This window comes from Oncorhynchus masou, chromosome 12 (genome assembly GCF_036934945.1).
Source record: "Oncorhynchus masou masou isolate Uvic2021 chromosome 12, UVic_Omas_1.1, whole genome shotgun sequence".
Lineage (NCBI taxonomy): Eukaryota > Metazoa > Chordata > Actinopteri > Salmoniformes > Salmonidae > Oncorhynchus > Oncorhynchus masou.
The window spans coordinates 34,238,191-34,261,762 of record NC_088223.1 but is presented as its reverse complement, the minus strand read 5'-3'; the positions used below and the strand labels follow the sequence as shown (position 1 = coordinate 34,261,762).

General features: G+C 41.8%; 1 protein-coding gene across 1 annotated transcript; it reads left to right on the top strand.

The window, feature by feature from the left end:
- The first annotated feature begins 250 nt into the window (after positions 1-250).
- Positions 251-22,396, top strand: LOC135549898 (mothers against decapentaplegic homolog 4-like). The gene is made up of 12 exons (XM_064980274.1): positions 251-470; positions 4,719-4,971; positions 9,779-9,941; positions 10,822-10,845; positions 11,544-11,786; positions 12,147-12,374; positions 12,619-12,723; positions 14,405-14,458; positions 16,079-16,262; positions 16,577-16,745; positions 16,882-17,020; positions 18,806-22,396. Exons 2-12 carry the CDS (start codon positions 4,723-4,725, stop codon positions 19,015-19,017), a joined length of 1,770 nt encoding a protein of 589 aa, XP_064836346.1. The 5' UTR covers positions 251-470; positions 4,719-4,722; the 3' UTR covers positions 19,018-22,396.
- Positions 22,397-23,572: the final 1,176 nt, after the last annotated feature.

Here is a 23,572-nt window from a genome sequence, read left to right as displayed (position 1 = left end):
CCTACAACACCAGTCATTAGTAGGACTGACAAAGTGGAGTCGGGGAGGGGGTGAGTGGGTTAGGCATAGGGGCGTGGTAATCTCCGCGGCGCCACTTTAAAAAAACAGTCGCGTTGATATGTCAATCTTGACGCGACCCAGACAGACCTCCACCCGGGCCTTCCCGTGAGAGCCGCATCACTATTGGCTGAGAGCCGCCTTCCCTTTGAGACTGGAGGCCGCATTGGCTGGGACTCGGTGAGACACTCACAAGCGCAAGATAGCTACTCTCTTTTGTTATTGTACCGAGCGCGAGGAGAGGTTTGGGGGAGCTAGCAGGATGCACGAGCGGAGACAGAGAGGCTGATATCGACAGGGATAGAAACAGATAGCCCTGGAGGGGAGGAAGGGAATTCGGAATACTAGCTACCTCAGTGCAACACATTCACCGCTACTTCTCTTCTAATCCCTCAATACACTCTGGTTGACGTGTAAGTATAGCCAATTTATCAAATTATGCGGTTTCTCGTCACGCGAGCTCTCTAATCTCCAAGCAGACCAAATACAGTAAGAGACCGAGGGGGAGATTTCTGGACCAGACTGGCAAAATAGCTTGATTACTCGCTAGTTTTATCAACCAGACATATGTCTGGGGAGTGTGTCTGCCTGTCTTCGGTTTTATGATATGCTTGTTTTAGCTGCTTTTATTTCGAATGATTTGTTCCAGCAGTGATTTCACTGGCTGCATGACTGTGTAGTCTGCACTGTCGATGTTTTTTCGAAAAGGTAGTTGATATGACATTTTGCCCTCTATCTTCTCAACGTCTAATGTTCTATTCAAAGATGCTACTAGATGTAGCACTGTAATTAGTTACACTGTAGTTCCTGCTTTCGGATGATTCGATTGATACAACGTTGCAAGCGTTTTATCATCCCTACCGGGATTTCTTAAAATGTTGACTGTAGCCTAGACTTGGTGACGCAATATGACCAAATATGGTGTGCAGTGTTTGCTTCTCCGCGGAAGATCCTCGTAAAGGGAATGTATGGCTTGAAAATTGGTCAGATTGAGATATAATAATGCATTATAAGGGTCACCCAAGAAGGTCACACCAACAATGCTGTGTTTTAGTTGTAGCATATTTTTTTGTCATGTAAGGATCCTTTCCATTCCCTGAGATTAGCCTATAGTCATGTGCAGAAACCGACACATACATTCACCTGCCAGTTTATTAGGTACACCCATCTAGTACCGGGTTGGACCCCCTTTTGCCTCCAGGACAGCATTAATTATTTGGGGCATGAATTCTACAAGGTGTCACAAACATTTCACAGGGATGTTGGTCCATGCTAATGTGATGGCATTACACAGTTGCTACAGATTGGACGGCAGTACATTCATGCTGCCAACAGCCCGTTCCATCTCATCCCAGATGCTCTATTGGGTTCGGTCAGCAACAATGTTCAGATGCGCTGTGGCGTTCAGTCGTTGCTCAATTGGTCTCAAGGGACCTAACGTCTGCCAGGAAAACATTACCTACAACATTATACCACCGCCAACAGCCTGTACTGTTGACATCAGGCAGTATGGGGCCATAGACTCATGCTGCTTACGCCAAATCCTGATTCTGTCATCAGTATGACGCAACAGCAACTGGGATTTGTCGGATCAGCCAATGTTTTTCCACTTCTCAATTGTCCAGTGTTGGTGATCGTGTGCTCACTGGAGCCTCTTCTTGTTTTTAGATGCTTTTAGTGTAACGTGGTGTGGTCGCTTGCTGCAATAACCCATCCGTGACAAGGATCGACGAGTTGTGCGTTCTGACATGCCGTTCTGCACACCACTGTTGTACTACACAGTTATTTATCTGTTTGTGGCATGCCTGTTAGCTTACACAATTCTTGCCATTCTCCTTTGACCTCTCTCGTCAACAAGCTGTTTTCGCCCACAGGACTGCCGCTGACTGGATGGTTATAATTTTTTCACCATTCTCGGTAAACCCTAAACATTGTCATGGGTGAAAAACCCAGGAGGGCGTCCGTTTCTGAGATACTGGATCCGGTGCACCTGGCACCGACAATCATACCACTTTCAAAGCCGCTTAAGTCACTTGTTTTGCTCGTTCTAATGGTCAATCAAACAGTAACTGGATGCCTGTCTGCCTGCATTATATAGCAAGCCACAGCCACATGACTTATTGTCTGTAGGAGCAATCCATTTTTGTGAACGGGGTGGTGTAGCTAATAGACTGTCCAGTGAGTGTACATCTTCAGTTGGCAAATCTTATTTGGGCAGTAGGGGCCTATATATTGTAAGCATTGCTGGATCGGTAATGTTATTGGCAGAATCAGCTGTTTTATGAGGGACATGTCAGAATGCTCAATACTTGCTACATAACAGCAGACTCTGTAGTGTAGGCCATACTATTATGTTATAATAGCTTTACTACTAGGGTCTAAAGATGCACATTAAATGTAACCCCAACTGCATGCTATACATTTAGGCCTATAAGTGGACCTTAACCATGCTCTTGCTCATGTTGTTATTAAAATATTACATTTTAATTAAAAAAAGCCCTGAGAGAGTACTGTAGGCCTACAGGAATAGTGTGTAGAACAGAATTGCAATCATTAATTAATTAATTGTTGAAGTGATAATTTGCTAGTTATATATCTATTAATTGTGAGGTAGGCCCTAGTTTAGTACAAATCTATCATATACCCACAGAATGACATCTCTACTCCAGACTATCATTCTTTTCTCAGAATGCCCTTATTGTTGGTCACATGTTGCATGGATTCACGTCTGAATTCTTGAATTTTGATTTATGATTTAGAGCCTGTCTAAAGCGTGGTTTATAGTCGGCCTGAGGACAGGTTGATCGACAGTCGTTAGACTCACTGTAAACCATCGTAGCTTTCTTATCAGCTGAGTCTTTTCCCCTTTGCACAGAGCCCCCAAAACCTCTCTTTTCATAATATCATAATATCTCTATTGGAGCATTGACTTCACAGTAACACTGGCTTAGTCCAATATAACCCCCTGCCCCTAGATATTTATCAGATTGGTTCAGTGTAAGAGGACAGACATACCAGGCTTTTTGATGGTGACATGCACCATTCCCGATGACTGCTTTGAAAAAAAGGACTATCAAAGGAATGCTATCCTGCTCTAGCTTTAGACTACAACACCAACTGAGTAGGCCCGGCCTATACAGTATATCCTGAATAACGAAGACACACATCACTTGCTATAAGTAGGACTTGCTGTTTTTTGATGTGACTCACGTTATGGTGACTGAGTTTGTCTTTCTATGGCTGTTCTATGTTGAAGAAGCTGTGTCAATGGATTTCCTGAGTGTACACACACTGGTAGCCTGTGACTTTCTCCCACAGCTTGAGGCCATGTTGTTGTGCGAGGATGTTTCCAAACTGACAGATATTAAGATAATGAGAGGAGGGAGAACATGGAGTCACTTCCAGTCAGCTTAGCCACGTAGATGTTAACGGGTTATGATAGATACGTCATTGCAGAATTATTTTAGCTCTTGCATGCACTAACAGAGCAAGGCTGCAGTTTTGCCATGGATTTCCTAATAGTGACATTTTGGGGTTATTGGCCTAACAATAGAGAAATTGGCTTACGTAATATGAAGTATAAGTGCAGATAGTACCACCCTGTTTCACTCAGTTTTGAAGCGGGTTTTTTTTCTCTCTCTTTCATTTTGTGCCTCCTGAACTCGACCCTGGTAGTGGAGGTATGTTGATTAGTGAGGGGGCTCCATTTAATTCAATTCACATTGCACTAGTAGCACAAACATGTTTTCCACTTTTGTCAAATGAAACTGTAGAATGGTTAAAGGCAGGCTATTTGAAAGTACCAGGTAGATTCCCCTCACAGGCAGGTGACTCCAGGCGAGGCTAGGGTTGCCAAGTTGAATCAAGCTCAGTCTGGGAGATTATAGTTGTTAGCATGTATTTTGTGCATAAGAGTGCATTATCCATGGCTCATGAGATATTATAAATGTGATTATAATGCATTATGAATAGTGTATTCATAGGAAGCCTTTTAACATTTTTCACATCTCAGTCAACGACATTACTATAATCTCCCAAAATAGCTTTATACCCCAAGATTCAATTCTTGGAGACTCTCTGGTCGAGACCAGCCGGGAGGGTTGGCAATGGCAACCTGAGCAGGGGCAGCAGCTTGTAAGCAAAGACACTGCATCAGAATCAACATTGAAGATGCACATTTTATTGAATGCAACCCTGGGACTCTTTCTAGAGGAGATGGAGGGAAGCCAGTTGGAACGCTTAAATTAATTTGTTGATACTGAGTGTTATCCGCTGCTGACTAACAATGCCAGTGAAGAATGATGACACACACACAAGCAAGTCGTAGCAACTCGAAGCACAAGCCTTGATACACAACTTCACTCCCTTTTGTGTGTGTGTGACTGTGTGCGCCAATGGTGTGCACTCATGTCTGTGCTCATGAATGCAGTATGTATGGGTTATGAATGGGTTATTAAGTCCTTATGTGGGACACTATTTTCAATTGTATGCTATAACAGTATCACAATGTTGTCATAAACATAACATAACTGAATGTCAAGTGTCAAGACAGTGTCAGTTTGCATGCACCTGAACCTTTATGACAAGCGCTATGACATATGTTGAGGGTTATCATTATGCCAACCACTGACCTCTCCATTCCTTCCTCCCTCCCTCTGCAGTATCATGTCGGTGAATGCCCCCAGCAGCAATGACGCCTGCCTGAGCATCGTGCACAGCCTCATGTGCCACCGGCAGGGCGGCGAGAATGAGGGCTTCGCCAAGCGCGCCATCGAGAGCCTGGTGAAGAAGCTGAAGGAGAAGAAGGACGAGCTGGACTCGCTCATCACCGCCATCACCACCAATGGAGTGCACCCCAGCAAGTGTGTCACCATCCAGAGGACCCTAGACGGTCGCCTGCAAGTGGGTCATAAAGTAGTAAAAAGAGAGGGACACAATGAAAATATCGCCCCAAGTCTTTCTCTGTGATATAGGCCTGTACAGTGTACACATGCACTACTTACATGTCTCTGTGTGCTATAGATGACCCATCTGTAGGTGTCCATATACATTAATGTATACTCTATATATCATTTATAATACAGACATTTTCATAGTGCAAAAGTATTGTCCAAAGTCTATAGTATAAATTATATATTGTGTATTCATTCATGTATTTGGACACCTGCAGATGGGTCACCTATAGCATACAGAGAGACACCTATAGCACAGTTAAGAGCATTGGACCAGTAACCGAAAGGTCTCTGGTTTGAATCCCAGAGCCGACTAGGTGAGAAATGTGCCGATGTGCCCTTGAGGAATGCACGTAACCCTGATTGATCATGTACGTCATCTACTAAATGACTCAAATGCACATGTAATGTCGCAGAGAAAGACTTAGGGCAAAATTTTCATAGTGCAAGAGCATTGTGAAAAGTGCCAAAAATAGCGTAAACCTCGTAGTCTTGCAGTGTGATTTAATTTGACAACTGTGCGATATGAGGAGGCGATTATTTGATGACACTTTAGTAAACGGAGAAATACATTGACAACTTGAATGTCATGCCACATCATATGTAGCCTACTGTGAAACCTCTCAATATGTTTTTCCTTGCAGCTGTTGCCCTGGTTTTCTCTTTTGAGAGTTGGGCCCAGGTTTCTGTCAAGCACTTGCTGTCAAACACATGTGGGAGGTATTGTACTGAAAGACATAAGACATTTTTAATGACGATAGGCTACATGGAATGTATAAATCTTTGCCTCGATACAGCTAAATGCTAAACTCTTTCATAGATTTTCCCTGGAAACAGTGTTGGCTAATGCTACAGGGCAATAGTCAAATGAGGAGTTGCTAGTTTATGTGGATGCTATGAGGTTTCAGTGACTTAAGCCTGGCTAATGGTGGCTAATGCTGCAAATTTACTAGGCAGCAGACTGTACTCACGGAGGCTAACACTATAGAGTTACTGACAGCTGGAGATCTCACTGCTTATAGTAAATGCTAAACGTGTTAGCCAACAGCCAGGTTTTGCTTATGTGGCTAGTGCTATAGTAGTGATACAAAAGGATACTTGCTAATAGTAGCTAACACCTCAGTATTGCTAAGGAGAATCCTATCTCCAATGTTGGTTGAGGGTGTTTGGTTATTGGTGATGATAAAAAAAATATGAAACTTGTGTTTAACAGTTGAAGCCTGAATTATGGTGGCCAGTACAACAGTCAAGTTTTGCTTGTCAAGAGAGAGAACGTTTTAGGGAGTTCCCAATGAACCCCCACCCATCCGCCTGAAGAGGGAGGGGGAGAAAGAGCGGGAGGGAGTGGAGGGGCTGTTAGAGTTGTTTTGTCTGAGACACAGGAAAGGGACCGGGCTAATCTGAGGCCGTCTGTTTTGAGTGTGTGTATATATACTGTATGTATGTGTGCGCGCGGTGGATCTAGAGAGAGGGAATTAATTCAATACGCCCTGGCAGAATAAATCCTAACTGCTGAGTGAAGACATGTCTCACCTTCTGTGACCTTCTCCCCAACAAGAGGGGGAGGGAGAGAGCGAGAGAGGGGGGGGCTGTATAGACATAGCTGTAGACTAGATCAGGCTTCAAATGTCTAAGGACTTTGCTCACAGTCACATGTAGATCCATATCCTCTCTTTCTGTCACCCACTCTCCCGTTCTGTCTCACTTTCTCTCTTTCCGTCACACAAACATGCATGCATGAACGCACGCAGGCACACACGCAAACACACATTAAATACTGTACAAACTCACTCTCCACCCCTATTTTCACACATAATCTCCCTGCTTCCAGAATGCTCCAGGTACAGTCAGAACAGTATTGACACCAGCAGATGTATGAGCAGAGCAAAAGTGACATCATTACATACTACATTAGACTTAGTGCAGGTTGGAAATTATATATTGACTCTTGGAGGTGGCCTGAAAAGTTCTCTATCAAAACAATTATAAACTGGGTGGTTTGAACCATGAATGCTGATTGGGTGACAGCCGTGGTATATCAGACCGGGTATGACAAAACATTTGTTTTTCCTACTCTAATTACGTTGGTAACCAGTTTATAATAGCAATAAGGCACCTTGGGGGTTTGTGGTATGTAGCCAATATACCACGGCTAAGGGCTGTGGCCAGGCACTCCGCTTTGCATCATGCATAATAACAGCCCTTAGCCATGGTATATTGGCATATACCACACCCACCAGGCCTTATTGCTTAATTAGACTACCATGGGAGTGCTCCCGGTAATATACACTACCGTTCATAAGTTTGGGGTCACGCAGAAAGAGGACAAGTACATTAGAGTGTCTAGTTTGAGAAACAGACGCCACAAGTCCTCAACTGGCAGCTTCATTAAATAGTACCCGCAAAACACCAGCCTCAACGTCAGAAAACTGTAAGGAAAGACGGCCAAAGGAAGTGTTGGCTTTGGGGAAGACCAGTGAAATATACAGTTGAAGTAAGAAGTTTACATACACTTAGGTTGGAGTCATTAAAACTTGTTTTTTCAACCACTCCACACTATAGTTTTGGCAAGTCGGTTAGGACATTTTTCCAACAATTGTTTACAGACAGATTATTTCACTTATAATTCACTGTATCACAATTCTAGTGGGTCAGAAGTTTGCATACACTAAGTTGACTGTGCCTTTAACCAGCTTGGAAAATTCCAGAAAATGATGTCATGGATTTTGAAGCTTCTGATAGGCTAATTGACATCATTTGAGTCAATTGGAGGTGTACCTGTGGATGTATTTCAAGGCCTACCTTCAAACTCAGTGCCTCTATGCTTGACATCATGGGAAAATCAAAAGAAATCAGCCAAGACCTCCACAAGTCTGGCTCATCCTTGGGAGCAATTTCCAAACGCCTGAAGGTACCACGTTCATCTGTACAAAAAGGTATGCAAGTACAAACACCATGGGACCACGCAGCAGCCATACAGCTCAGGAAGGAGACGCGTTCTGTCTCCAAGAGATGAATGTACTCAAATCTACCCCAGAACAACAGCAAAGGACCTTATGAAGATGCTGGAGGAAACGGGTACAAAAGTATCTATATCCACAGTAAAACGAGTCCTATATCGACATAACCTGAAAGGCCGCTCAACAAGGAAGAATCCACTGCTCCAAAACCGCCATAAAAAATCCAGACTACTGTTTCCAACGACAAAGATCGTATTTTTTGGAGAAATATCCTCTGGTCTGATGAAACAAAAATAGAACTGTTTGGCCATATAATGACCATCGTTATGTTTAGAGGAAAAAAGGGGAGGCTTGCAAGCCGAAGAACACCATCCCAACCGTGAAGCACGGGGGTGGCAGCATCATGTTGTGGGGGTGCTTTGCTGCAGGAGGGACTGGGGCACTTCACAAAATAGATGGCATCATGAGGTGGGAAAATGATGTGGATATATTGAAGCAACATCAAGATATCAGTCAGGAAGTTAAAGCTTGGTTGCAAATGGGTCTTCCAAATGGACAATGACCCCAAGCATACTTCCAAAGTTGTGGCAAAATAAGGACAATAAAGTCAACGTATTAGAGTGGCCATCACAAAGCCCTGACCTCAATCCTATAAAAAAAATGGGGGAAGAACTGAAAAGGTGTGTGCGGGTAAGGAGGCCTACAAACCTGCACCGTTACACCAGCTCTGTCAGGAGGAATGGGCCAACATTCACCCAACTTATTGTGGGAAGGTTGTGGAAGGCTAACCGAAACGTTTGACCCAATTTAAACAATTAAAAGGCAATGCTACCAAGTACTAATTGAGTGTATGTAAACTTCTGACCCACTGGGAATGTGATGAAAGAAATAAAAGCTTAAATAAATAATTCTCTCTACTATTATTCTGACATTTCACATTCTCAAAATAAAGTGGTGATTCTCCTAACTGACCTAAGACAGGGAATTTTTACTAGGATTAAATGTCAGGAATTGTGGAAAACTTAGTTTAAATGTATTTGGCTCAGGAGTATGTAAACTTCCGACTTCAACTGTATGTTCCAATGGCACGTTGTGTTAGCTAATCCAAGTTAATAATTTTAAAAGGCAAATTGATCATTAGAAAACCCTTTGCAATTATGTTAGCATAGCTGAAAACTGTTAGTCTTTTCTTGTTCTGAGAAATTAAGGCTATTCCATCTGAGAAATTAAGGCTATAAAATAAAGTGGTGATTCTAACTGACCTAAGACAGGGAATATTTACTAGGATTAAATGTCAGGAATTGTGGAAAACTTAGTTTAAATGTATTTGGAGTGTCGTTCTGCCCCTGAACAGGCAGTTAACCCACTGTTCCTAGGCCGTCATTGAAAATAAGAATTTGTTCTTAACTGACTTGCCTAGTAAAATAAAGGTTAAAAAAATAAAAAAATAAATACCTGTACACAGCCAATCTGTAAATAGCACACCCAACTACCTACCTCATCCCCATATTGTTATTTATCCTCTTGCTCTTTTGCACCCCAGTATCTCTACTTGCACATCTTCATCTGCACATCTATCACTCCAGTGTTAATGCTAAATTGTAAATATTTTGCCTCTATGGCCTATTTATTGCCTTACCTCCCTACTCTCCTACATTTGCACACACTGTACATAGATTTTTCTATTGTGTTATTGACTGTATGTGTCTCTAACACTTTCTTGCCAACCCTCTCTCTCCCACCCCCTCTCTTTCTCTCGCCCCCCGCCCCCTATCAACCTTTTTTTCTTTATCTCCAGGTTGCAGGGAGGAAAGGCTTCCCCATGTGATTTACGCACGACTATGGCGCTGGCCAGACCTGCACAAGAATGAGCTAAAGCACGTCAAATTCTGCCAATACGCGTTCGACCTCAAATATGACAATGTGTGTGTCAACCCCTACCACTACGAGAGAGTGGTTTCTCCCGGCATTGGTAGGTCTGCTCAACAGCTTAAAGGGATAGTTCACCATATATCGCGTAATGTCTAATGGTACAGGTGTTTCTGATATGTAAATACTATGTTTCCTGTCATAACATTCCAAAAATTAAAGTCCGCAGAAAAACAATATGCACATTTTCCCACTAGAGATGTTTCAGTCAAATTGACTTTCTGTAGATAAAAAACTGCGTGTGATGATGTAATGCACCAAACATATTTTTCTAAAGTTTCCCTTGCATTTTCAGTACTACTGATGGTTTTGTCCCAAAGAAGTTGCGTAATAGTAATCTAATGTGCCTGCTCTGGTCTCGGTACATGTGCTCTAGCCATCAGCTCGCAGATAGTCAAGGTTAAGTTACCTTCATGATGAGATTATTATGGATAAGGGCAAGATTTTAGATTTGTCAAACGGCAGCCAAGCATCGATCATAATGTAACCAGAATTAGACCATGAATATTTATTGGAAAAGCGCATCAACCTCATCAACGTGCACTTTCACCTCCCTGTGAAGTTCATCATCACTTATTTCATGTGTTGCCTAACAAACTGCAAGCTTTCCCGAGTCGTATTGGGAAGACCAACCAACATATCATTGCGTGACTCCCAAGTTTACTTTGATATGATGGTTATTATATCAAGGCGTTTTCACTGCCATTTCTCACGAAATACATTTTACTGACACAGAAAGATTTTTGCTGTTTCCGTCAGGCCTGTCATGACATTTTTATCCAACATGTACTTTACTCACATAAAATGGTTTATGTGAATGATATTTTGACTTCACCACAATGTAACTACAAATGATAAGCATTATCTGTTTCTTATTCTCTCCTTTCTTTCTTTGCCCCTCTTTCTTTTGTTCTCTTTCAAAGTTGGTCTCAGTCTTCAAAATACAGGTGAGTGCCCTATCACAGCACTAACGAACTTACTGCAGGCATGTTAAGTATAACAGTATTATACTTTGCTGATGGTATCAGATGACCAAACATCCCTCTTTCCTTTCATTCCTATACCCTTCTCACACTACTGAGCCTAACTGCACTGTGCTGGTCTGGTTAAGCATCCACCATAGTTGCTGGAAAGGACAATGTGAATTTTTTTTATCCAAGCCAGCACTCAACGGTTCGACTTGGCACAATAGTGTGAAAAGAGTACTATTGAGGTTCGCTTGTGCCTCACTGGCCTGAATGTCAGACTGTTTCTGCATTAATCAATTCTTTATAGTTTCCTAGACAAAAATGACTTGCATTCATTACAAAGCATTGAACTTAATGTTTTATAATTGCTTAAATGCGTTCACAATGCATTACACACAGGTGGTAATACTGTAATACTTGTTTTAAACCTGTTAATACAGATGGCTAATTAATTGCACACACATGGTTCATTTTATTCTTATTCTAAAATGTTTATTCTACTGAGCAATTTACTTCATGGTCGTATTATAATCTTTAATTATTTATTATTATAGTTGCATTGACGAGATGGAACCTGCAAGTTAGCATTTCGTTGGAAGGGGTATACCATGTGTATCCCCTACAAACGCCTTATAAAACTTGAAACTAATGACAATGTTGTACCATGTTGTTGGTAGCCCTCTCCCTCTCTCCTCTAGGCCCCCCTGGGAGGTTGATCAAAGAGGAGTACATTCATGACTGTATCCAGATGGATATGCCACTAGGCATGTCCCCATCGGACCACCCCCACCCAGGGGCGCTCAAGCTACCGCCTCCCGACCACTACGGCCAGCCCCTCCCGCCTCTGCAGCTCCCGCCGGAACCGCAGTGCGCCCCTCCGCCCATCACCCTCTACCCCAACATGCCCCTCTCGCCCACAGGTAAAACCGATAGTTGTTTAATGAATGGAGAGAGTTATACGTACATCCAACATAATAACGGGAACTAGACAAAAATAAGTTCCAATACATAGAGAAAAATTGAATATCCGCTCCTGTTTTGCTGCTCCCTAAGGTGATATTTTAATAAAGCTTAGGGGATTGTTTGGTAGGTGTCACCAAAGATGTCCACAAGGGTTATATTTTTGTTTCTAAGGGTGTTACTACGTAATCCCGTTATATGACATTTGTTTATCGACTTCTGCCTACCTATTGATATTGAAAACAACCTGGTAGCTCTTCTTGTGTGTGTCTCTCTCTCTCTGTCTCTCTGTCTCTCTTTCTGTCTTCCTCTCTCTCTAGTGCCCGGCTCTATGCTGCCTCTCCAGGGAGGTCACAGTGAGGGGCTCCTACAGATCGCCTCTCCGCAGGGTCAGGTCATGACCCCTATAACCCCCACGCCGCCCCCCTCCACCCCAACACACGGGCTACCACATGGGCCACCACACACCCCCCAGCCACCCCAGCTCCCGTCTGGTCAGAATGGATACAACAGCTCCAAACACACACAGACACAGGCTGCGTTCCACAGTTAGTACTGCCATATGGTTCACACACACACACACACACACACACACACACACACACACACACACACACACACACACACACACAAACACTCAGGGAGCAATACACAATTCATTTTAATGGCATGATCGATCATCATATTTAGAAAGTGTAAAAAATAAATCAAAATATTAGTAAAAATGCAAAATGGTTGTTTGCTAGATTGATGTGCATGTTGTTAACTTGTATTTATTTTGGGGGAATTCAGCAACTTGGACAGGCAGCAGCACAGCATCCTACACTCCTGTAGGACCCCAACAACAGAATGGGCGTGGCCACCAACAGCCTCCTCTCCACCATCCAACCCACTTCTGTAAGTTAGGCAGTTACAGTAAGTTATAGTATGCAAGCCCAAAGTGTGTCCGTATGTCTTCTGAGGTGTTTTTGGGGGAGGATATTGTTAGGAAAAGTTAGGGCTGGGTGTTATGGCCAAAATATCATATCTTGGTATTTTTTACATTTTGGACAGTATTTTATGTTGGATAAAAAATTAAATAAAAAGTTTAAATAATAAAAGTTTAAATTTGCTTTCTGAGTAGTGTGTGACCATAGGGTGGCAACACATATATTCTAAGTGATTTCAATGGGTCTTTCTCCATTCTGATTGTTTTATACTGTTCAATTCAACTTCAACCAAAAACAATTGATACATTTTTGCATTTCCTGCACTCATTTGGGATCATTTCCGCACTGCCACAAAGGGCTGCATGATATAAGCAAACAATCTAGGCCTTATTTTTCACCAAATGTTGAAATTGCGATTTGACTGGCGTTTTAGAGCAAAACACTTTGGTGAACTGTTGGAATCATTTAAATAGAAGGATTATTCCAATTCTATTGTTAAAATATAATAGTGGGCACTTTGAATACAGTGTTTCACATGACAACAAATGAAATGCCAGGGAGGAGTTATTGTGACAGGGTAGGAACCAAAGTGTTGTTAAGTGTTTCCTAGGGGATCCTATACTCTTTGGTAACATTTCATGTTTTCTCATAGCTACTTCATGTAGCTAACATATTCATGCTTCGCATATTCTTCTTTGATTTAGAAGATATTGTTGACTCAATAAATGTGTTTGTTAGGTAACTAGCTAACTAAGTTGACTGAGAACATATTCTCATTTACAGCAACAACCTGGGGAATAGTTACAGGGGAGAGAAAGGGGGATGGAGGAGCCATTTAGAAGCTGGGGATGATTTTATTGCCAGATTGGGAATTCAGCCAAGATACCAGTGTTAACACCCTTACTCTTACGATAAGTGCCATGGGATCTTTAGTGACCACAGAGAGTCAGGACACATCTGAAAGACAGCACCATACACAGGGCAATTTCCCCAATCACTGCCCTGGGGCATTGAGATATTTTTTTAGACCAAAGAAAGGAATGCCTCCTACTGGCCCTCCAACATCACTACATCACTTCTTGAAGCATTTGGTCTCCCATCCAGGGACCAACCAGGACCAACCCTACTTAGCTTCATTGGCAACCATGCAGTGGGATGCAGGGTGGTATGCTGATTAGCATTAACGGCTAACTAACGGCTAACGCGATTTAGGCCTAACTTGCTAAGAAAAGAAGAAACACAAACTAATATTGTAATTATAGAACGCTAGTGGATTTCTATTAAGAAGCAAAGTGAAAACAGCATCGTTGTCATCAACAATGTTACTTGTGCTGCATTGACCTTGCAGACTCAATGCATGTGACAGGGGGCGGGGCTAGGTCTGTGTAGAAAGTGGCATGGTGAGAGTGAGAGTGGCGAAATATTACTCAAGTATCGGAGTAAATTGTAAAAATGTAAGTTACACATGGCATATCACTTTTAACAAAACAAACATTTAATACCGTTATAGAAGGTCAAGTAAAAACCCAAATCACTCCAGGCATCAATAACGGTGTATCGTAAAATATGGTACAACGCCCAGCCCTAGAAATAGTGTATGTTTGGTAACCTGTGTCGTAATCTACATATTTTATTTGTTCACCTTTTAGGGTCTCAGCATCATGGCTCGGCTTCATTTCCTCCCCCTGTGTCCAATCATCCAGGTAAGACAACACATACACACGTTCGGGAGGTATTCAGACCTGTTGAATCATTTTGTTACGTTATAGCCTTATTTAATAAATGTATTCCCTCATCAATCTACACACAATACCCCATAATGACAAAGCGAAAACAGGTTTTTGAAATTTTTTGCAAATGTATTAACAATAATAAACAGAAATACCTTATTTACAGAAGTATTCAGACCCTTTGCTATAAGCCTCGAAATTGAGCTCAGGTGCATCCTGTTTCCATTGATCATCATTGAGATGTTTCTACAACTTGATTGGAGTCCACCTGTGGTAAATGGAATTAATTGGACATGATTTGGAAAGGAACACACCTGTCTATATAAGGTCCCACAGTTGACAGTGCATCTCAGAGCAAAACCCAGCCATGAGGTCGAAGGAATTGTCAATAAGGCTCAGAGACAGGATTGTGTCGATGCACAGATCTGGGGAAAGGTACAAAAAATGTCTGCAGCAATGGAGGTCCCCAAGAACACATTGGCCTCCATCATTCTTAAATGGAAGAAGTTTGGAACCACCAAGAGTCTTCCTAAAGCTGGCTGCCCACGCCAAACTGAGCGATCGGGGGAGATGGGACTTGGTCAGGGTGGTGACCAAAAACCTGATGGTCCCTCTGACAGAGCTCCAGAGTTCCTCTGTAAGGTTGGGAGAACCTTCCGGAAGGACAACCATCTCTGCAGCACTCCACCAATCAAGCCTTTTTGGTGGAGTGGACAAACGGAATCCACTTCTCAGTAAAAGGCATATGACAGCTGGCTTGGAGCTTGCCAAAAGGACCTAAAGGACTCTCAGTCCATGAGAAACAAGATTCTCTGGTCTGATGAAACCAAGATTGAACTATTTGGCTTGAATGCCAAGCGTCACATCTGGAGGAAACCTGGCACCATCCCTATGGTGAAGTATGGTGGTGGCAGCATCATCTGTGGGAATGTTTTTCAGCGGCAGGGACTGGGAGACTAGTCAGGATCGAGGGAAAGATGAACGGAGCAAAGTACAGAGAGATCCTTGATGAAACCTTGCTCCAGAGCGCTCAGGACCTCAAACTAGGGGGCAGCTTCACCTTCTAACAAACAGGACAACGAACTTAAGCACACCACCAAGACAACACAGGAGTGGCTTCGGGAGAACCCTCAAACATCTCTGGAGAGACCTGAAAATAGCTATGCAGCGATGCTCCCCATTCAACCTGACAGAGCTTGAGGGGAACTGCAGAGAAGAATGGGAGAACCTCTCCAAATACAGGTGTGCCAAGCTTGTAGCGTCATACACAAGAAACCTCAAGACTGTAATCACTGTCAAAGGTGCTTCAACAAAGTACTGATTAAAGGGTCTGAATGCTTATGTAAATGTGATATTTCATTTTTACAGTTTTTGTAAATTTGCAAACATTTCTAAAAACCTGTTTTTGCTTTGTCATTATGGGGTATTGTGTGTAGACTGACAAGGGGAAAAACAATTTAATACATTTTAGAATAAGGCTATAACTGAACAAAATGTGTAAAAAGTCAAGGGGTTGAATTCTTTCCAAATGCACTGTATGTAGATGTATAGATGCACAAACACTCTGCTATTCACATCTTTGTCTGTGTGCAGGACCAGAGTTCTGGTGCTCCATCTCCTACTTTGAGATGGATGTCCAGGTGGGGGAGATGTTCAAGGTGCCGGCCAGCTGCCCGGTGGTGACGGTGGACGGCTACGTGGACCCCTCAGGGGGCGACCGCTTCTGTCTGGGCCAGCTCAGCAATGTCCACCGCACCGACTCCAGCGAAAGAGCCAGGTCTGTGCTCCTCTAATGCCATCTCTATATCAATAAGCATGCTAGTTCTTACCTTGCCACAAATGTCTATTTTGTATGTTTTTATATGTGTCTGTGTTCTTGTTGATTGGTATATCTATGCCTTTTTGCAAACTATGAATAGGTGTATATCTCTCGTTCATAATCATGCCATGCCTTGTCTCTATCTGTTTGTACCAGTGGCAGAAGACCCACTCTAGCAAAATGCAACTTCTTTTATTGACTGAAATATAACACTTTAATACAACTTATATTCACTTGTACTCATCATCTTCATCTCTCCCTCTCTCTCACAGGTTGCACATAGGTAAAGGAGTGCAGTTGGAGTGTCGTGGCGAGGGAGATGTGTGGATGCGCTGTATGAGCGACCATGCCGTGTTCGTGCAGAGCTACTACCTAGACCGAGAGGCAGGCAGAGCACCAGGCGACGCAGTACACAAGATCTACCCCGGCGCCTACATCAAGGTGAGGAACACAATGACTTTCGTCTGTTCTCTTTGCAGTTGTTTGACCTCTTGATGACCTCTTTCTATAGGAATTTCACTGGACACTGATGACTCTCTGTAGGTGTTCTGACATCAGACTGTTCTCTCCCCTGTAGGTGTTTGACCTGAGACAGTGTCACAGGCAGATGCAGCAGCAAGCAGCTACAGCGCAGGCAGCAGCAGCAGCTCAGGCTGCCGCCGTGGCCGGCAACATCCCCGGGCCAGGCAGTGTTGGAGGCATTGCCCCTGCAGTCAGTAAGTACAATGTACAGTGTATGAGATATGCACAGCCTTAGTGTCTTTTATTTACATTTTTCCATTAGGCTATTGTGAATTTATAACCTCTGTTGAATGACAATGGGTCCAACTATTGACCCCTGTGGGACACCACTGACTATAACAAACATTGGGAACACCTTCCTAATATGGAGTTGCACCCGCACTCCTTTTGTCCCATTTAACAGCCTCAATTAGTCGGGGCATGGACTCTACAAGGTGTCAAAAGCATTCCACAAGAATGCCGTCCCATGTTGACCCCAATGCTTCCCACAGTTTGGTTAAATTGGCTGAATGCTCTTCGGGTGGTGGACCATTCTTTATACACAAGGGAAACTGTTGAGTGTGAAAAACCCATCAGCGTTGCAGTTCTTGAGAAACCGGTGAGCCTGGCACCTACTACCATACCCCGTTCAAGGGCACTTAAAACTTTTGTCTTGCCCGTTCACCCTTTGAATGGCACACATACACAATCCATGTCTCAATTGTTTCAAGGCTTAAAAATCCTTCTTTAACCTGTCTCCTCCCCTTCATCTAGTCTGATTTGAAGTGGATTTAACAAGTGACATCAATAAGGGATCATAGCTTTCACCTGGATTTACCTGGTCAGTCTATCTCTTAATGTTTGTATACTCAGTGTATACCTCATAGGGATGGGCATGATTATTAAAATATTTCAATATCCAAACAGTTAGTGTTTGATTACTTGAGAGATTATGCATTTTTTAATACAACATATATAGACTCATTTTAACTATGAAGGCTTTCTCAATTAAATACAATTATACGTGACATTGCTACACAGAAGGATATACCATGACATTTTCAATTCTTAATTTTATAAAACTTTTGAATGTAGTTTTTATGACGTGCGCCCCATAAAAAGGCATACCTTATAGCCATACAGGTGACAAGTGTAACTTGTTGTTGGCTCTTCAGTCAGAGGCTCCATGGGTATCAAGTGAAGTGGGAGATTTCTAAAATGCAAAATGGAATTACAATTATGGAATTACGTTGACTAAATGAGAAGGCTACAATGATCAACCAACAGGTAGGCTGTTGTTTAATATGAATGAAGATCAGCTCAGCAAAATAGCCTCAGTTAGCCTTGCTACATTAGCTAGCTGGCTGGCTAACTTAGCAGGCTACCGTAGCTAGCTAGATTCTTTACATTTATTTGATGCAGTCAAAACAGGCACAACCAGATGGTATGATAGGAACCTATGAAAGCAATACGTTTTTCTATCCAGCGCTAGTCGGTTTGGCTACTTTTCTCTCTCCCTCTCCCTCCGTGCCACACAGATTGTCACACACACCAGCCCCTGCTCCTCTTCCACTCCCCCACCCTACTGCTGAAACAAGCATGCACTCTTAGAAAAGAAGGTGCTATCTAGAATCTAAAATGGTTCTTTGGCTGTCCCCATAAGAGAACCATTTGCAGAACCCTATTGGTTCCAGGTAGAAAGCTATTGGGTTCCATGTTGAACACTTTCCCCAGAGGGTTTTTACATGGAACCCAAAAGAGTTCTACCTGGAACCAAAAAGGGTTATCCTATGTGGACAACCGAAGAACCCTTTTGGAAACCTTTTTTCCAAGAGTGTAGCGTAGCGCACCGGCTCCCTCCCGAGTCATACGAGCAACTCCCCATTGAAGTAAAAAATATATAAGGGTTTTCTTTAAAAAACATGTATTTCAACTATTATTCTAATAGTGAAATCCTTTCAAATGCCTATCCCTGATACCTCACTTCCTCTTTCTTCCAGGTCTTTCTGCTGCAGCGGGGATAGGTGTAGATGATCTCCGGAGGCTGTGTATTTTGCGGCTGAGCTTTGTGAAGGGTTGGGGGCCCGACTACCCCCGGCAGAGCATCAAACATACCCCCTGTTGGGTGGAGGTACACTTGCACCGGGCTCTGCAGCTGCTGGACGAGGTACTACACACCATGCCCTTGGCCGACCCAGGACCCGCTAACTGAGTGGAAGGAAAGATGACCAGTTAAAAATCCATACTGGGTTAAAAACGTACAATCATACACACACTGATTTCCCCCCTCTTGATGATACAGATCGATACATGCAGATAGAACCACATACAGGCACATGCATGTTTTCTTTCTAATTAACGCACACAATCTAGAGCCACACAAAGCCCCACAAAGGCTAACATCAATCTCTCCGTCACACACAGCCAACAATCACTGCACACTTCTTAACCACTTGTACGGTCTCCCACATGGCCATGCAACCACTAACCAAACCACATGTCTGTGGGCATGCAGACATAAAGCTACTGATGTCCTTAACATACTTTCAATATTTTGTGAACATTCATTGTTTTTGCACAGCTCCCACATGCTAAACATGAACACTATAAAGCATCCCAGACCCCTGAATTACCTTTCATAGAGGTTCTTTATTATAGTATAATCAGGTAACTTTAGTGAATATGTCTACTGAGTAATTTATGTTTATTCGTCTTCTGTTCTCTACAGAAATGGATATGCACTGTAGAAATCTAGGGATATATTTCAGAGATGTGTAACATGATACACTTTGGTACTCCTCAAATGCGCACACAATCCACACTTTCTTATTTCCTGCTTATACACACACACACACACACACACACACACACACACACACACACACACACACACACACACACACACACACACACACACACACACACACACAGGTCAGAAATCCAGAGATGACCCAAACCCAGGAGGATTAAAGAACTTGACCCAAATAACTCATGAATAATATGACCTGGTCACACACATCTCACACAAAAAAAAAATCAGATGTGGATTCTAAGGTTAACCTAGAAGATTTACAGAGTTTTTGGCAAATCCAGACCAAAACTTGGGTCACAGAACCAAAATGGCTTGGGACCTTGGAAGAACACCAGAGTGATGGAACCAGCGTTCTAATGAACCTAGCCAGCCAACCTTTTGTCATATCTGTGCTTGTATTGTGTTCTCCTGTGTGTGGATCTCAAATCACATAGTTAGTCATTGTTAACATTGTTAGCTCGTTAGCCCTGTAATAGCACAGGGCACCTTTCTCAAGCTAATTTATTTTCTTACCAAAAGATGGAGAGAAAAAAGCCCAAAAATGTCAGCTTTAAAAGTGGTGTTTGTATTTGTGATGAAGCAGTACAGTGTATGTAACCAAACAGTTTGCCATATGGTGGAACTCACCAAAGCCAGAATACCTCATGATAACAGTGTAAACCCACAGTTTGTCTTTCAGCCAAAACCTCAGACTCTCAGCATTTTCTCCTCTTGTAAGTTCCCCCTTACAGCCTCATATCACATTATGCCTGTATCACCAAATCAATATAAAATAGAATATGGAGTGGACCCTCAATGGAGCCTTGGGGAACACCAAGACATAATCCAGGCTGTAATACAGTAGTTGCTCAGATTTAAAATCTTAAATCCCCGTGACTCGTGGGAATAATATTCTGAGTAGAGACCCAACACAACGTTTTCAAATTTCATATTAATAGGATGTCCCACTTTTGGATAGAATGATTCATTCTCAGTCAATTTAAGTTAGTTCAGAATAATATCACTTATACAGTGACTTAGGTCACTTTTGATAAACATAAAATGTATCTTCACTTTTTTGCATTCATTTAAATCAGGTACCCTAGTGTTGGTAACAATCAACCTCAAGCCTACTGAAGTGAAGTTATGACTGATGTTCTAACATTGATGTGTGATACGATATAAAAGCTAATCATATAAGACGTAACACATTTTCTACAGTAGTAGAAAGTAGGCTTGGCTTCATGATTTTGGGTTGAAGTGCCTGGACTGAATGCAAACCATCACCCAATCCAGGGACGGGAACATGAGTGCTTTTATTTGCTCCTTCCTGTGCTCTGGTGCATTTGATACCTGTGCCTTTCCGTTCTCCTCGTCAAGCTGTTTAGGAATGTACTTCAGACGCCAGGGTTTATGTCATTCTTAAGTGGGGCCTCTCCAAAGCATGACTATTTACTCCTCCAGTCAGAGTGGGATTTCTACTGAGCCTACATGTTGGCAACAATGGTCAAGGTCAAAAAGGTGTTCTCGCTGTTTTGGGAGAATCTCAATAGCTCTTTTAAAATCTGTAGTTGAAAGAGTCTATTCAACGATTCTATTCAACAATTTTAGTGGTAGTTTATTCAGTAATACTAGAGATTTTGTTGAAAGAGAAGCCTCACTGCAGGGTTGAAAAAGGTGGCTCCGGTTATGTTGAAGATAGAAGTAAGCCTTCATGTAATTGTTGTCATTTAACACAACTGCTTTAAAGTGAACAGCCATTTATACTCACTGTTTGTGATTAGTGCCTTTAGTTTTAGTCAAAGTAGATGATACACTTCACACTGGATTGTAACACACAAACAACACTTTGTCTTCCTTTGTAGATATACAGTACCATGATATACTGGTTGTCATCTCGATAGTTTTATCCCTTCTGTTGAGAGTGTTGGTTGGGGAGGAATGAAAAATAACATAGCTCAAGTGTTTGTACATGCCACTGAGTTTTGCTGATCAATTCGGGCAGTGAAGCAATAAGAAGTGAAAGTGTTGAGCTCAACAGCCCCTGAGTTAGATTTAGACCGACATCTAGTGGTTCCCTCAGGTACTGTGTTACAGCCCCATTGTAGGTATTATTACATACCACTTTATTATTGTATCAGGCTGGTATTGGATTAATACTGTTTGACAGTTATACCCCAAATATCCATATAGCCATTGTTGTGTTGTTTAGCCTTACTGAACAATTATGTTACTAAGGTGTCTAATATGAATTGGAAAACTTGCTGCCCCTAGAAACTGCCCATGCACTCCACACACCTTTGTCACAGTTAATTTCATTATTTGTCACTTGGGCTCGGCATGTGTCTGGGAATGTTATGTATTCAGGGATGAAGAGAGGTTTAAAGCTATTGTTGCTCCATCTATGGCTCTGCTTATCGTAGTGCTATATCTCCCCTCAACCAGTGCTTTAACCATTGAGACTAGGGTTGCAAAGCTACCAGTTGTTTTCCAAAGTTACCAGAATCTTCAGTAATTTTGGTAAATTGCCACAGACTTTCTGTTAATTATCTTAACTTTGGTAATTTATACTTGAATGACTTTTAAAAAATGTATTCATAAATAGTATTCCTTTTTTACCTGTGTCCATATTGTCCATGAGTTTCTAGTAGATAGACCATATAATTAAACAGAAAATATCCTAATTAATGAAAATGCATCTAATCAACAATGCATTTATTTTCATTTAACTCTGCAACTCTTCCAACTATTGACTTTTTCACAACAGCCACCGATTTGATGCCAAAACATTGACAACAAATACATATTGACATAGTAAAAATAAAACAAGTCTATTTCATGCTGAAACCCTAATACTAAATATCAGTGGTATTCACTAAGTTGATGGTTTATATTTAGGATAATGTTTTACAGCTTTGGCATTCTATTTTATATTTTACCTGTGATAAAGCCACACAGAGTGCCAGAGGTAATTACAGACACCTGTGATAATATGAGGTACCAAAAAGGGCCACTAGATGTATTTTGGTAGATTACAGAAAATTCTTGAAAGATACCAACATTCTGGTAGTTTACTGGTAAACTTTGAAAGTTTCCAGTAATATACCCTCCCTTTGCAACCCTAATTGAGACCCATGTCATGTTCCTCTGTATTTGACCACATTCAAACTGATACCTGTCACCAAAGAGAACGTGAGTGATATGATGGTCACTCAACAGGAATCATACATCATTCCGTACATAAATTATCTATTTAGTTTTAAAACAGAAAATATAATAGACAATATGTTATCAAGTGTGAAATTACTCAATTTGGCTATTTTATGGTATTGTTATTTCTATTATTGTTGTAATTGTAATTATTTTATTGTAAAAAGACATGCTGCTCTTGTAATGTTGACTGTACACCAAAGTGAAATAAAAATACAGCATTGTCATTTTAATACAAACTTTTTTTTGTCTTTTTGACACTTTGACTTTTCATGTTAATTTAGTTCCAGTATTCAAGTCCTTAGGGTACAAATTCTGAAATGTTCATCTCCAGTGGGAAACATTTGGTAGAGGAAACTGCTCTGAGGCAGAGTTAAAGTTTCTGATAAAAGAAACGTTGCCCCAAGGCAGAGTGAAGGTTTCTGCTAATGTTGCACAGTATGTATGCAAGGCTTCTACAAGACATTTAAAGTATGAGGTTTGAATTGCCTTTATACAATAGTCATATCATAAGTGTGTCATATGATCTTCATACCCTTATAAAAGCGGTTTAAGATTATGATGGATGTTATTCCACAGTTAGTGTAACACTGTTAACCATGTCATTGCATTGTTATATTGGCTTTGCAGCCACTCCAATAATTGTTCTTATCTCACAGAGCCAGACAAATGTCTCTGAATTTACCATAAAAGTAATGTAAAGTCTGGCAGGTGAGATTAGCGTTTCCCAAACAAATAGAATTAGTTGTCTCTTCTCACAGTCGCT